The sequence below is a fragment of the Monodelphis domestica genome, chromosome 1, assembly GCF_027887165.1.
Source record: "Monodelphis domestica isolate mMonDom1 chromosome 1, mMonDom1.pri, whole genome shotgun sequence".
Classification (NCBI taxonomy): Eukaryota; Metazoa; Chordata; class Mammalia; order Didelphimorphia; family Didelphidae; genus Monodelphis; species Monodelphis domestica.
The window spans coordinates 503,780,776-503,796,791 of record NC_077227.1 but is presented as its reverse complement, the minus strand read 5'-3'; the positions used below and the strand labels follow the sequence as shown (position 1 = coordinate 503,796,791).

Sequence of the window (16,016 nt, the reverse complement as noted above, 5' to 3'; positions counted from 1 at the left end):
TTTTTAGGATTATCCTCTTACAAAAATGAAGACCATGGAAATATGTTTTGCATATTTTTGCATATTCATATACATGAATAACCCGGATCTCTGGGAGAGGTGAGGGAAGATGACAATTTAGATCTTATAACTCGAGAAAACTTATTTTGCAAATTATCACATGTAATTGGTAAAAATATCTTTTGAAAAAGTACCTCTTAAAGTTACAAAGTATCTTGAATAGTGAAAATTAAGTGCCTAGAGTGGAAAATTGATTTATTTTCTCACACACACACACACCCACACACACACACCCCCCCACACCCACACACACACAGTATTTACTTCTTTAGAATTATCCTGTCTTTCAGGGCATGTGATAAATAGGAAAAATGATACTTTAGGGGGCAGAAACTTTTGTATGTTGGCACCATGCAGCCTCTATTTGATTACCTTCTGGGTCATCAAGTTAAGAACTCTCAAGAAAAATTTGTTCAAAGAGATAAAAAGTAGGTCTGGTTTATTATTGGCCAAAATGTGCTATTCAGAGGATAGTATGGTATAAGGAAAAAAAAAAACATTAGATAACAGAGTCAGAACTCAGTTTAAATCATGGTTTTGCCACATAGTATTGTTTTAATTTGCATTTCCCTAATTAAAAATTTTAGAACATTAGTTCTAAATATAGCTATAGACATAGATCTACTTGTCTCCCTAATTGGAATGGAAACTCCAGGAGAGTGATGATTGTTGGTTTCATTTTTTGTTTTTTATTTGTAGCACCTAGCAAATGTCTAGCACATGGTAGCACTTAATAAATAATTGCTGGCTAACTGAAACATATATTTATAACCAAAAAGAAATGGTTCACCAAGTAGAAAAGCTTTGTTATTGCCTTTTTGGTATGCCAGAAAAATTTCAAGTAGGTGTTCAATGATATAAAAACTTCAAAACAGCAATAAGATTACTTTTATGTAGATTGGGCAAGCATTTACTAATTCTTTCACAGCAAACTGGTTAAAGGTCTAGTTAGCTAAGACCACTGGACCATTTTCACAAGTTTCTAAAACATAAACGATCATTATCGAAATAGAAGTAGGGATTATTAGTGTATAGGGCATGGAAAGAACAGCTTATGGGCCTGGCTAGTCTGCTATTCAGTTTTGTTTGAGATCAAAGAGGGAGAAAGGTAGAAATGGAGGCACACTATGAAACTGACTGATGGCTTGAAAGGTTATGTAATAACCAGAAGATACTCTTATTTTCCTCCTCAAAACATTCCATAAAAAGCACCCTAATACAGAGGAAAACATACAATATTTGAATATTACTGGCTCTCTCATTTATTAATTTTGTGACCATGGAAATGTGATACTAAAGAGTGTTGGACACAAAGTCAAAGGGATATGAATTTGAATCTGTTTTACTATTTACTAACTACATAGGCCTCAGTAAGTGACTCAACCTTTTTGGATGTCAGTATTTTCATCTACAAAATTAAAGGTTAGTCCAGATGGGCCTTGAGGTCTCTTCTATTTCTATTCTATGTTTTTATCATCCTAAAATCAGATGGGAAGCCCATTATAGGGAAAATGTCATCCTGCAAAATCCCATCAGCCTTCGTACTTCATCTCAGAAACTTCTCATCTAGTTGTACTACTTTTGGGACTTCTCTCCATGCCCCTGTTGTGGGGTACCTGTGAATTCTCCTTCCTGCCGTCCCCTTTCAGCTTCCTTCTGTGTGTAGTTTTTCCCAATAGATTGTAAGCTCCTTGAGGGCAAGGGCTTGTAGTATAGTATCTGGCACATAGGTGCTTATTTGGGCTCTTTGAGCCTCAGGTTCCGATATGTAAAATGAGGATAACGTCTACTCTATACTTCCTCCACTGACAGGGCTATTGTAAAGAAAGTGTTTCATAAACTTAATGCACTATGTGGATTTGAGTTATATGGTGCAACAGAAAGAATTCTGGACCTGGAAACAGGAAGATTCAAGTTCAAATCCCATATTGGAAATTTATAAGATGTATGTGTGTGACCCTGGGCAAGTCATCCTTTCTCTGCCTCATTTGCAAAATGGGAATAACAATGGCACTGATGTCCCAGGATAGTTGTAAGGATAAAAATGAGAAAACATTTGAAAAAGCTTTGTAAATCTTAAAGTTATATGTGTATGTACACATATAATTATACACACACACACACACACACACACACACACACACACACACGCGCTAGCTATTATATCAATTCCAAGGATCTAAGATTTATTTCCCTATTATAAAACCAAGTATGACTCCAGAGTCACTCTGGGATAAAGAACCAAAAGACTTGAAGTACCAGGTCTGGTCAACACTTACTGTGTGATCCTGGACAAGCCACTTGACCAACCTAGGTCTCAACTTCTTTATTTATAAAATTAAAGGAAGAAATGATCACCTCTAAGGTTCCTTCTAATTTTCTGTAATGCTAGGAAAATATGTAATGAACAAATTGCCAATCAGATGAAGTTGGTCCTTCAATGGTTACAATAAGGATCATGTGTGGATGAATTTCTAAGTGTATTATTACTTTTTAATTTATTTCTCTAAGTCATGAAGAAGTTTTATATTAATTTTAGGACTAATTAAAAGCATATCTGTGTTCAAATAGCTGACAGAAACTTGCAAATTCCAAATAAAGGTTAATTTGTTATTCATGAATCTAAGAATTAAGTTCTTCCTACAGTCAAAACAGTTTTAAGTAGATAAGTGCCCTTAGTTACCTGGTAGACTGGATTGTAATGTGCTCAAGAACAAGATTCTTAGTATTAGGGCCAATTGGGGATACATTTATAAAATACAGTTATACAAGAACCAAGAATTCCAAGTATCTCTCCATTTTCCGATTTTCCTAGATACTATATCATTCTTTTGTCTCATCTCTCCCTACCTTGTATTATATTTAGCTCAGTGCCTGGCATGAAGTATCTGACAAATGTTTGTTGACTGCTATTCACAAAGCATACATATTTTTTGTTTGTAAATACAAAATGAACATTTTAGAAGAGGGTTGTTTTTTTTTTTTAATGATGATATCCTCAGCACCTAGCACAATGTCCTGCAGCTTTGTAGGCAAGATGTTAAATAAATATCTTCATAGCAGTCTTCAGGTAATTTTAAAAAATGTTTCACCTGTTCACCAATTTTCACAACCAATACCCACATTTATCAGTAATATGCTCTGTTTCTTCTTTCAACTTGAAAATTTTTTACTTAGCACCTATTATATTTCCTGTCCCACACCAGGAGATGCAGAGGCTACAAACTAAGCATAAAATAGTGACAAGATATGTACACTTTAAATGTTAAAAAAAAAAGGCAGCACCTGATTATAGAATGGAAGTGAGGAACAGTGAATAAAGTGCTGGATTTGCAGACGGGATACACTTACTAGCTATAAGACCCTGGGAAAGTCAACTTAGTATCTTCATGCCTCAGTTTTCTCATCTGTAAAATGGGAATAAAAACTACAGCAATTACCTCACAGGGCTATTAGCTGCTGTTAAATGAGTTGGCAGAAAATAAATAACGGAATGGTCAATATGGAGTGGAAAAGTCTAGGAATCTTCTAATAGGAGGTAGAACCTGAATTAAATCATTAAGGATTGGTCAAACTGGGTGAGAATGGCATTCTAAGCAAGGTTAACAGAAAGAATGTAGAACAGGACTCCTAAGTGCCACAAAACTAGGTCAAGATGCCTAGTATGTTTGGCTCAGTCTTACCAAGAGATGCACTTTATTTTTCTCATTTAAAGATGCTCATAGTTTACTGACAATCTGAAAAGTAGTCCTAGGTTTCTTATCCATCATAGTACCTACTCTGGCTTTGGTTCTTCCCTGAGAGCATTTCTCGAGAGCAGAATATTAAGGTAGAACTGGTAGATTGGGTGAGAAAATGGACCCCTGGCCAACAAAGATTTTATATTCCAGTCAGATATGCTCAGCTGAGATTTTCCCAAAGATTCCCTCAAGTATTTTCCATAGGCCCCAGTCTAAAGCCAGAACCAATCTCTATTGTATGTGTTTTTTAAAAGCTTTGTGTCTGACAGTCTGGTAAAATAAAGTACCTAAATTCATAATCGAAGGAAACAGTAACTTTCCGTTAGAAGTTAGTGAATATAAAGATATATTTTTTTCTCTCATCCAAGTTTCTCAGACCCCTAAAAGGGGTCCATGGCCTACAGGTTAAGAACACTAACTGTTGTTTCTTCAGTCCTGACTATTCATGGACCATTTGAGGTTTTCTTGGCCAAGATCCTGGAGTGGTTTGCCATTTCCTTCTCCAGCTCATTTTATAGAAGAGGAAACTGATGCAAACAGGGTTAAGTGACTTGCCCAGGGTGACACAGCTAGTATATGTCTGAGGCCAGATTTGAATTCTGGTTTTTTATTCCAGGCCTTGATTCCATCTAACGTGTCACATAGTTGCCCTAAGAACACTTACTCTATGGCAATATATTCCCTGTTTTTCCTCTTGTTTTTGCTTTCCTTTCCCTGAAAGTGAAAAAAAAAGTTTCAAGTTCCACAGCTTTGTCTAGGTTTCTAGATAAAAAATAAAATGATCTAAAGGTATAGAAGAGTCTTAAGGAACAACAATGAGTCTCACATCAGTTGTAGGAAAGGATTGCTACTTTAAAGCACTAAAAGACAAGATTGAAGAGCAAAGGCAGAGTTAATTTACATAAAATGGTGAAAACCAATCTGAGGAGCTAGGACTTTATCCGGAGGAGAATGGTGAGCCACAGAAAGTTTTCAACAGGGAGTAAGTAACATCCATCTATCCAAAACATTGACTTTATAATCTCAGGGTGGATTGACAGGAGGGAAATCAGTCTGGTTATTAGGACATTAAAAAAAAAAAAGAAACATGTGCTTAGAGCAAACAGACTAAATTCATCCCTTCAAAATGTTTAAGAATGGGGAGGTAGCTGGGTGGCTCAGTGAATTGAGAGCCAAGCCTAGAGATAAGAGGTCCTAAGTTCAAATCTAAACTCAGCCCAGCTTTTGGGACCAAAATCCACTATTTGATAAAAACTTCTGGGAAAATTGGAAGACAGTATTGGAGAGATTAAGTTTGGATCAACATCTCACACCCTACACCAAGATAACTCAGAATGGGTGAGTGACTTGAATATAAAGAAGGAAACTATAAGTAAATTAGGTGAACACAGAATAGTATACATGTCAGATTTCTGGGAAAGGAAAGATTTTAAGACCAAGCAAGAGTTAGAAAAAAAATCACAAAGTGTAAAATAATTTTGATTACATCTAAGTAAAAAGTGTTTTTTTTTTTAAACAAACAAAACCAATGCAACCAAAATTAGAAGTGAAGCAACAAACTGTGGGAAAAAAATCTTCATAACAAAAACCTCTGACAAAGATCTAATTACTCAAATTTATAGAGCTAAATCAATTGCACAAAAAAATCAAGCCATTCTCCAATTGATAAATGGGCAAGGGACATGAATAGGTAATTTTTAGATAAAGAAATCAAAACTATTAATAAGCACATAATCAGAGAGATGCAAATCAAAACAACTCTGAAGTACTACCTCAGACCCAGCAGATTGGCTAACATGACAGCAATGGAAAGTAATGAATGCTGGAGGGGATGTGGTAAAGTTGTTTGATAGAGACATGAGAGAGTTTTTGCAGGACTTGTGGACCAAGATGCAGGGCTGGAGATCTAGCTCTAGATGTCTGTCAAGAGAAGATTCCAACGGAATGTCCCCAGGTGGGGCAGTTGGGGGGCTTTGGCTGGCCACACTGAGAAGAGAAACATTAATGCACTGCTGGTGGAGTTGTGAGTTGATCCAATCATTCTGGAGGGCAATTTGGAACTATGCCCCAAGGGTGCTAAAAGACTGTCTGCCCTTTGATCCAACCATAGCACAGCAGGGTTTATACCCCAAAGAGATAATAAGGAAAAAGACCTATACAAGAATAGTCATAGCTGCACTCTTTGTGGTGGCAAAAAATTGGAAAATGAGGGAATGCCCTTCAATTGGGGAATAGCTGAACAAATTGTGGTATCTGTTGGTGATGGGATACTATTGTGCTCCATGTGAACTGGAATGACCTCCAGGAATTGATGTAGAGTGAAAGGAGCAGAACCAGGAGGACATTATACAGAGACTGATAAATTGTGGTACAATCGAATGTAACGGACTTCTCCATTAGTGGCAATGCAGTGATCCTGAACAACCCGGAGGGATTTATGAGAAAGAACACTATCTACATCCAGAGGAAAAACTGTGGGAGTAGAAACATAGAAGAAAAACAACTGCTTGATTACATGGATCAAGATGGGAATATGATTGGGAATGTAGACTCTAAATAATTATCTATTACAAACATCAACAACATGGAAATAGGTTCTGATCAAGGTAATCTAATTCTAATCAAGGTAAGATCAATGTAAAACCCAATGGAATTGCGGGTTGGCTACAGAAAGGGGTGGGAGAAGGGGAGGGAGGGAAAGAATATGATTCTTGTAACCAGGGAATAATGTTCTAAATTGACTAAATAAAATTTTCAAAAAAAAAGAAAAAGAAAAAAATCTGACCTCAGACACTTCCCAGCTATGTGACTCTGGGCAAGTCACATAACCCCCATTGCCTAGTCCTTACCACCCTTCTGCCTTGGAACCAATACATATTTGATTCCAAGACAGAAGGTAAGGGTTTTTATAAAAAAATTTTTAAATGGGGGGGGGGGGGGGAGAATGTGTGTGTGAAAAAAAATCCCACTGTCTATGTACAACAGTATCATATTGCCTGCCTTCTTAAGATAGGGGTCTAGTTAGAAGGAAGGAGAAAACATGGATAGCAAAATGTATGGAAATGAATCTTATAAATTGTACAAGGGGTGGTAGAGGGTGGAACCAAGATGGCAGAGAAGGTACAGAGACCCACTTGATCTTTATACCAAATTACTCTCTAAAAAACTGATATAATGTCTCAAAAATGACTTCTGGAGTAGCATAACCCATGATAATGGAATGAAATAATCTTTCACCCCCAAACAACTTAGAGGGCCAGTACAAAAGACATCAAACTGGGGTGGAAGCAGAGCGCAAAGCAGTACCCCAAGGTAAGCCTCACCATAGAACAGGTCTTGGGGGCAGCTGAATCAGCAGCAAAGGCTGAAGTTTCATAAATGCAGCAGGTATACCAGAAGATACAAGTCCTTAATCTTTTGCCTTTTTCTTACATGGCACGCTTTGTAGTTGGTCTTTTGGGACGAAAACTGGCTACTCCCATCAATTTTGTCATCCTCTCTCAGGTTTCATCATCATTGCTTTCAAATTCTGATTCTTCACTAGATCCTTCACTTTCTTTAGGTCCAGGAGGCTCTTCAGGTGGCAAAGAAGGCACCAAGGGAAGAGGCACATGTACTGAGGCACATGTATATACTCTTCAAATATGGGATGTTGGGAGACTAACTGGTCCAAATGGTATATAGGTAAATTCACTTTGTTCATAAGAAGAACCTGTAGGTAGAACTTAGACACACTTGCCAAAGTACTTGCTATGTTGGCTGGTATTGTGCTTGAAGGTGGTGGATATTGGTATTGAGGCATGAATTTAAAGGAAAAGTTAGCCCTTGATTTGGTACAAGTCCATTTTCTATGGTCAAACAACTTGGTTCTTACCCCCTTTCTTCTTCCACTGGTTCATCAAACCTTTTCTTTTTCTCTGAATATTAGTCTGACAGAAGGAGGAAGCTTGGTCTTGCTCTTTTGCAAATTCAACAACTAAAGTGTGACATAAAACTTTTAGCTCATGAAGTCTTGATAATACCTTTACTGCCTTTTCACTGGGGAAAGTAGCAAAAGTAGTATGTTTCAATCAGCCCTTGTTGGACAGGATCTGCATGGCCTGGGTTTCAAAGTGCTTTAGGCGTTACTCCTCCTCCATAGTCAGATCATCTAGCAAGTGCCATAACAGGAGGGTCCTGTTAGTTCTCCACAGAGGGGTCATTGAGAAGCCCCAGTATTCCCACAACAGCAGGACCTGCTCCAGTGCTGCCATCTACTCCCCAGGTTGTTACTTAAAAATTGTTTATACACATAATTAGGAAAAAACTATAACAAATATTACTGGGAATTAAAAAGAGACAATAGAAGCATTTGCTTTAAGCTGTAGCATCAAGCACAGACCTCTTCATATTGTATACAGGTAATCAAATTAATTACAAACAGATCACAAATAGAAATTTGCAGATCTAGTTTAATATATAAAAGCACTGCTAACCCAGGTCTACTGAAATACACCATTTTCCTTAAGGCATACATCCAAATATTAGCAAATATTTCTGTGTCTGAGACCTAGAATCTAAGAGCCTTAGACCATTTCCCAAAACCTCAATTACAAGTTAGTCTTAATATCTTATACAGAGAATTATATAACCTCTCTCAGGAGTCATTTCATTTCAGGTTTCAATGATTCTTTACTGGCAGTAAGTTCAATCAACAAGCATTTATTAAGCACCTATATGCCAAGTGCAATACACAAGATTTTAGAGCTGGAAAGGGCCTTTACAGGCCATCTAATTTTGACTTAATATATAGATAAGGAAATTGGGATCCAGAAGGTAAAGCAACTTTTCCAAGGTCATACATGTTTCAGTATTGGAGTCTGGGGCTTCTTATTCAAAATCCAGTATTCTTTCCACTCTTCTAAGTTTAATTTTTATAAAATGTAAATCAAAGCAAAAGTTTGAAAGTATATGTGCTATTAAAAAGGTACATAATCTCAGACAAGAATTACAAAGACCATGATAGTGTATTGTGCATTAAATTTTAATAATTCAAGAAAAGTGAACAAAGTATTCTACAGGAGAAACAGACAGTTTTCATTAAGAATAGTACAATAGGCATTCCTCTATCCCAGACTTTACGTAAATGTTTTTGACATTTCTTATCTCCAAACAACCAAAGCATGGCATTTTAGTAAATAAAAAGAATTTCTAATATAATTCAATTTGGTTGAACTACTTTCTGGAGAAGTTTTAAAAACAAATTCTAGAAGTAGAATCTTTTGCTTCTTCCAAAGAAAATTGAAAGAGGCTTTTCTACAAGATAAAACTTCATGAAAATGTTATTTACAGTAATAACTATATTAAAGTCCTGAATTTTTAAAAAGCCCATTTCTTGCTAACCAAAAAAAAAGGGGCACAAATAAAGGCTTATCTGCTACCTCATTATGATGAGGTTCACTGGTTCTCTAAGGTTATGATATGGAGAATAAGTTCTGGCAGGCACCCACAACCTAATAGAAAAATAGAAATGTAGTAGCATTTGTGAATAATGTAGTGCAGTGGATAATGCTATACCTGGAATCAGGAGGACTTTGGTTCAAAATCTGCCTAAAGGCACATACTAACTGTGTAACCTTGGGTAAGTCACTTAAACTTCTGTCTGCACTGATCTTTCAAGATAGTTGTGAGCATCAAAAGATATAGAGCTATATAAATAAAAACTCATTCATTCCCTTTCCCCCTTAGCTATAAAAGTGACAAATTTTTTTTTTACTAAGACATATTATTTCCTCATATTTCATTTGGTTCACTGAAAAATCTGAAACCTTTTATTTATTTATAAATCTGATTTCTACAAAGAGGTAATGACCCCAAAGAAACACCACTATTTAACCTCTTTAAAAAATCATCTTAAACCAAAACCACCATATAATAGTCAGTTATATAAATCCATGAGACCTTCAGGATTTGTAGAGATAAAAAAGAGCTTAACGAAAATCCATTTTGGTTTCAAAGGCTAAGTATAAACTCACTGAAGAATGCTTTATTACTAAAAGTTCATGAGGCCCGAGTGGTTAAGCACAATAAGGACTTTTCCCCTTTTGAAACTAAAAACAACACACCAAGAAAAATATTAATTACAGCTATGTATCAAAACCGCTATGTGAAGCTGTTTTTAAAAACTGTTATATGCATCTACACCTAATAATATACACATTAGGAAGTTCTGTTTTGGACTGTTAAAGTAGCAAAAGGCATTTTTCTGTCTTGGAAAGTGCTGGTTCTTGCTCTTTGTTGACTCATGCTGTAAATTAAATTCTAGATGTGTTGATTTTTTGAAAGATTCATTCACTTTAAAAAATGCATATTTAAATGTAATCTTACCAATCAATAGAGAGAAAATATTACAGCCACAAGGAAGTATCATGAGAATTTAATGTTTTTTTAATAGTAATACCACGGAATAATATTTAATCTAGTTGGTCAGTAAGAAAGGTAGCAATGTATAAAATTGCCTTGGCGTAACACAAATACCAGTGCCTTTAAAAAGAGAATCATTAAGGGATGACTACTCAACAGGAGACAGACACCAGAGTATGCCAAAAGTGAGGGCAGGGGAAACTCTTCAGACTGCTTTTACCATCACTTATTTAAAATTCCCCCTAAGAAACACATATTTCTAAGAAAAATTACTTCAAACTGGCCATTCAGGAAAGGCTATGTAAATGTCAATGGATCTAGAAATCCTGAACTTCTATATCTCAGTTACATATTATACTTGATTCAGCATGGCAAGGGCCCAGAGTAGTCCCTGATCCCAACAAAAAATGTTATGTGATAGATCAAATGGTATTCATTGGGAATGCTAATACTATGTCAGGAGTTATTAATCTTTTTTGTATCATCACCTTGTCAGAATATTTTTAAATGGATAAAATAAAACATAGGATCACAAAAGAAAACAAGTATATTATATAAAAATAATTGCGGGGGGAGGGGGCACGAGTTCATGATCTTATGAATCCCTAATAAGTGAAACAAAGAAGTCATGATTCATAAAGACTGCTTATTCAGGGACAACTAGGTAGTTCAGTGAACAGAAAACCTGGCCCAGATACAGGTCTGGGGTTCAAATATGGTCTCAGACACTCCCTAGCTGTGTGATACTGGGCAAGCCACTTAATGCTAATGGGCTATTCTGCTTTGGAACTAATAATACTTGGCATTAATTCTAAAATAGGAAGTAAAGGTTTAATTTTTTTAAAAGAAGAGTATATAGCCTCTTAGTGTCATTAAATGTCATTGGTTCTTAAAACTATTTTCCCACACATGAGAGAGTAATATATCAAACAGATTTTTTGTAGGGCAAAATTTATGAGTTAGCAGAATAAAGTTTCTGAGGTTCTGTGTGACACTGGACTAGGACTTCTCTGTGGAAGGAGGAACCAAGATAAACAAGAGATTGAGGGCAATTTGATTCTCTTATAATGTACTAAGCATACCTGGTATACACACACACACACACACACACACACACACACACACACACACACACACACACACACACACACACACACACACACACACACACACACACACACACACAAAACATTAGACGCTCATTTTAGAGGTTGCAAATAGTGAAGCCTGGGTTTAAAACCGGATCCCCCTACTTCCAAATTAGTGCTCTTAGATCAACAGTCAGCAGGTGGTAAAATGAATGGAAGGCAGCAGTGGGCACAGCAGATACACCATTGGATCTGAAGAAAGGAAGACCTAAATTCAAAACTGGACTCAGATACATTTTAGATGAGTGACCCTAGGCAAGTCACTTAATCTCTATTCTTCTCAGTTTGTCTATAAAATGGGATTAGTAATAGTATCCATCTCTCAGGATTGTGAGGATCAAATGGATATTACAAAATGCTTTGTAAACCTTAAAGTGCTAGATAAATGACAATGATAAGTCCAATTCTTCCATTTTAATTCAAATAGGGCCACATGAACAAAGTACTTTATAAACCTTAGAGTTCTATAGAAATAGGAGTTATTAATATAGGTGAGGAAAAGACTACATTCCCCTCCTCCTCCCAAGGCTGGCCTTGTTCATTTTATTTCCTATTGCATATAACAGATTCACAAAAATGTCAATTAACTTTATTATAGGGACTCTGGCTCTTTGATTATGATTCTTCAATATAATGCTACTGATCTCCAGAGGGTGTTGTTACTACATTCTCATTATGGATTAACCTCCAGTCCCCAAGGTAAGGGAGTAAACTGGTGTGTCACCCACATTTAACTTAAGGGCCACCAAGCCTGGTGGCATGCCCTAATAACTACAATCTCTACCCTTTTTCCTTCCAAAGACAGCACAGTTTAGTGGAAAAGAACCTGGAAGAGGCATCAGAAGGTCTGTGGACAAGTCACTTCGTTTATATATGCCTTAGTTTTCTCATCTGTAAAGAAGAGAGAGACAGCGTCTCTTCCCCCAATCTACCTGAAGGGTTATAGCAAAGGAAAAAACAAAAATGGCCATGAAAACACTTTGAAAACTCCCTTCCTGTTAGGGAACACGATTAAGAGTTGGATAAAATATGATAAAGCATTATTCTTCAGTTTTAGATATGAAAAATTATTTGGCTAAGTAGTTCATAGTTCAATTAATCAATCACTTTAAAGCAACTTAAATTTCCAGAAATCCTGGCTAGCTAGATGTTATGCTAATGGCTTACAAAAAATGCAAATGGTGTCAACAGGTATGCATAGTGTGTAATCTATAACACACTGTATAATTCAAATCTATTAGTAGCCCTGTAGTCCTTTTCTATTCCAAACCTATCTACAGTAAACAGCACTCAGTTTTAATAAGTACTTGCAAGCTGTTACACAATTGGGGGGGGGGGGAAGAAATGTCCAACTTTACATCTCATTGGGAGCAATCATATATGCACTACCTAACTTGCAGAGTTGTCTAATTCTACAAACATCTATTAAGTACTTATGTTTAAGGTGGCAGCCTGGGGAGGCAAGCAGCTAGTAGAGCTGAAGAGCTATAATCACACGATGTCAGAACTGGAAGTGACTTGATCCAGCATATGATATGATCCAGCATAGCTCCATATATTACACATGAGGAAACTGAGTCCCTAAGCTTTTAAATGGTACAGCTGAGATCTAAATCTAGCTAGGATTTCTGATTCCAAGTCCAGGAGGGCCCATTCCACTGCACCACTATGATTCATATTGAACTATTCTAATATCATCACTATCACTAATATCATCTAATATCATCATAGCCCAGAAGAAGTCAAGTGGCTGATGACTTCCTAAAGGGATCTAACATTCACTTTAAAAGTCCAATCCCTAGTCTCTCCTAAGATCATGCATTTAAGAATTGAAGGAGGTTAGGAAGGTGGGAGCCATTGCCAGAATCATAAACCATAAAAAGAAGTCTACATTTTTTCAGGGAGATGTGGGAAGGGCAGATTTCGAAGCATGGACTTCACATTAATGATGTTTACATGTATTACTAAACAACCTATGGGTCCAAATTCCAAATTGCCTGACCTGCTTTTCACTGATAAAAGACTGGAAACAATATTTATGTTAGTGCGAATACAATTAATCAAAATCAGCTTTCAAGTTACATTCCTCACAGTATTCTCTAAGATTATTCTATTACATCTAACAGTCACAAAGTGTTTCATTTTGGTGTATCATCATTTGTTAAAGCACCTCAAAAAGTTAAGTTAAACAATTGTTAAAATAAATACAAGAAGACAGACATAAGAAATTACCAACAGGGCAAACTTGTAATACTATGACACCAATAACTACCGGGTTCACAAGAATACTCTACAATTCAGGGTAACCTGGCAGGGATGTTATTCTAGTTTGAAGTTTCCCACAGTGGCTTGGCCTGACACATCCTTTCTCTCGGTGTCGGTTGCAGAAGTTTGCATATTAATACAGCATTATTAAAGTTGCAACAAGCACAAAAATAAATGAAAATAAAATACCACAGCACAGCATCTTCTCCACTCTGATAAAATAGGCTTTCAGAAGCCAAATTCTACTGTATTGAACATTAAAATCAATCAACTGTAGCTCTGGTAATTCAGTTGTGTCTAATGTGGTTGGATACTGGAAAAGAAATAAGTTCATATTCCAGACTTCCCAACAATGTTTCCCACACAGGACACTTCACAGTTCTGAGGTTCATTTTTCTCATCTCTTAAGATGAAGATGATATCTGCCCTATCTACCTCATCTGAATGTTGGAGACATTCAAAGTGTTTTATTGTTATTCAGCTATTATTATTATTATTATGATTCACTTCCCAAGGGCTTTGGAAGGAAAGTGCTTTGTAAAATATAAAGCACACTTGGAAATGTGATCTATTATCAAATCTTCCACATTCACTGAAGCATGAATGATAACAGGAATATATTTTAGGGGCACAAATAATACTTGGAAAGGGAAGGCTGGCATCTGATATATAGACTTATAGACACTAACTGCTCTTGCTTCCTCACTTCCATCTTCCATCTCACCTTTTGGAATCCTTATTTTCGTCTAAGGTTCAACTCAAGTGCTACCTATTGGAAGTCTTTTCTAATTACCTCGAGTCTCTTCTGCCTCAAATTACTTTTATATATCTATGTGTATAAACACACACACACACACACATATATATACATATATATTCCACTCTTACCACCCCACCCCCCAATTAAAGTCTCTTGAGGAACTTTTAATGTCTCATCATAGTATTTTGTATATTAGTATATATGCCTTGCATTGGAATATAATGCCTTGCAAATCAGTACTTGATAAATGTCTTTTGAATTGAATTCTTTTCTTACTTCCTCAGCAATTTCCAGCAACCCCACATCTCTTCCAAATCTGGTGCTAATATATCGAACTCCCAGAAGGCTCCTAGCGGGAGTGCTAGCACGCTCCCAGCCCATTTCTGGGAAACCAAACACTCCCCAAGCCTACCTTGGCATCACTCTCTCCACCCCTAATAGATCCTGCCTTGGTTCCTCCCCCTGCCAAAACACAGACCCCTTACCCCATCCAAGGTTCCTCCCGGCCCCAACACACGAACCCTATGGCCAGTCTCCCCCACCCAAACAGAGACCTCGGTTACGTCCTAAAACGCACACCTCTCCCAGGTTTCCCTCCAAACACAGGCCCCTGCATGCCCCCCCCAACATAGATTTAAGTAAGGTTTCCCCATCCCACAACACTTCAGGGTTCCCCTCCAAACACAGACACCTCCGACCCCCCCAACACAGACCTTTATACAGCTCCTGCCCCTACATAGACCCCAATACAACCCCTATCCCCCAACCTACCGACCCCAGCATGGTCTCCGCCCCCTTCCACATTTCTTCTCCTTGGTAGATCCCTGGACAGTTTTCCCCAACACACCGACCCCAGCTCTGCGTCCCCCAGCATCGTGCAGATCCCTGGCCCCTCTTCCGTCCTCCTTCGCCGCGGCCTCCCCGCGCCCCAGCCCCTCGCTTCCGGCCCCCGCCACAGGCGCCGCTGCCACAGCTGGGACCGACACACCCACCGCGCCGGGGCCGAGTGCAGCCTCGGGTTCGGCCGACCCAGAGCGCGGGAGGCCCCCCAACCTCGCTGGGCTGAGGGGCCCGAGGAACCAAAGCCGAGGCCCCGGCGCCCGGGTGCCGCCTCAGCCTCCGGCCCTTCGGCCACTCGGGCTCCAGATCCTGGCCCAGGCCTCCCCCAAGCCGCGGCTCCAGGAGGCCGTCGGGTTCATCACGGCACAGAGCCTAGCCGGACCGAACCCCACATCTCCCACTGCTGGCTCGGGCCCCGGCGCCCAGACTCACCCGAGCCCGTGGTCGCCGCCATCTTGCGTCGCTGCCGCTCGGAGTCCGCCCCTTCTTCTCCGTCCGCCCCTCCCTCTTCCCCTACCCCCCTCCCCGAGCGGGGTTCCCTTTCTCCGCCCCGCGGACTCGGCGCGCCATGACGTCAAATCTGACGCCAGCACGGCTGACTGACGCAGCCCTTCACCAAGGAGCGGGGAAACAAAAAAAAGAAAAGTATGCGGGAGGGCGCGCCAAGCTCAAAATTCAAAGTAGAACGGAAATAAATGTCCAGGATCCTGTTCTGAGAAGTGAGTTATTGAGGTACTTGGTAATAATGATGGAGGGAAAACAGGCTTGGTCGGGTCCAGTTAAGTTGAGAGAAGGAAGATC

The 16,016-nt window shown here is 38.5% G+C and overlaps 1 protein-coding gene and 1 pseudogene across 2 annotated transcripts in view; both read right to left on the bottom strand.

Annotated features, from left to right (window-relative positions):
- The window catches only part of UBE2V1 (ubiquitin conjugating enzyme E2 V1), a 31,557-nt gene extending 15,769 nt beyond the window's left edge, over positions 1-15,788 (bottom strand). Inside the window, exon 1 of one of the 2 annotated variants that reach the window (XM_007475293.2) lies at positions 15,648-15,788. In XM_007475293.2, coding sequence (XP_007475355.1) covers positions 15,648-15,669 — 22 coding nt within the window. In that variant the 5' untranslated portion in view covers positions 15,670-15,788. The remainder of the gene's footprint in view (positions 1-15,647) is intronic. The other variant, NM_001205091.1, reaches the window with a different exon arrangement.
- LOC130456488 (RNA-binding region-containing protein 3-like) lies at positions 4,471-15,628 on the bottom strand (annotated as a pseudogene).
- Positions 15,789-16,016: the final 228 nt, after the last annotated feature.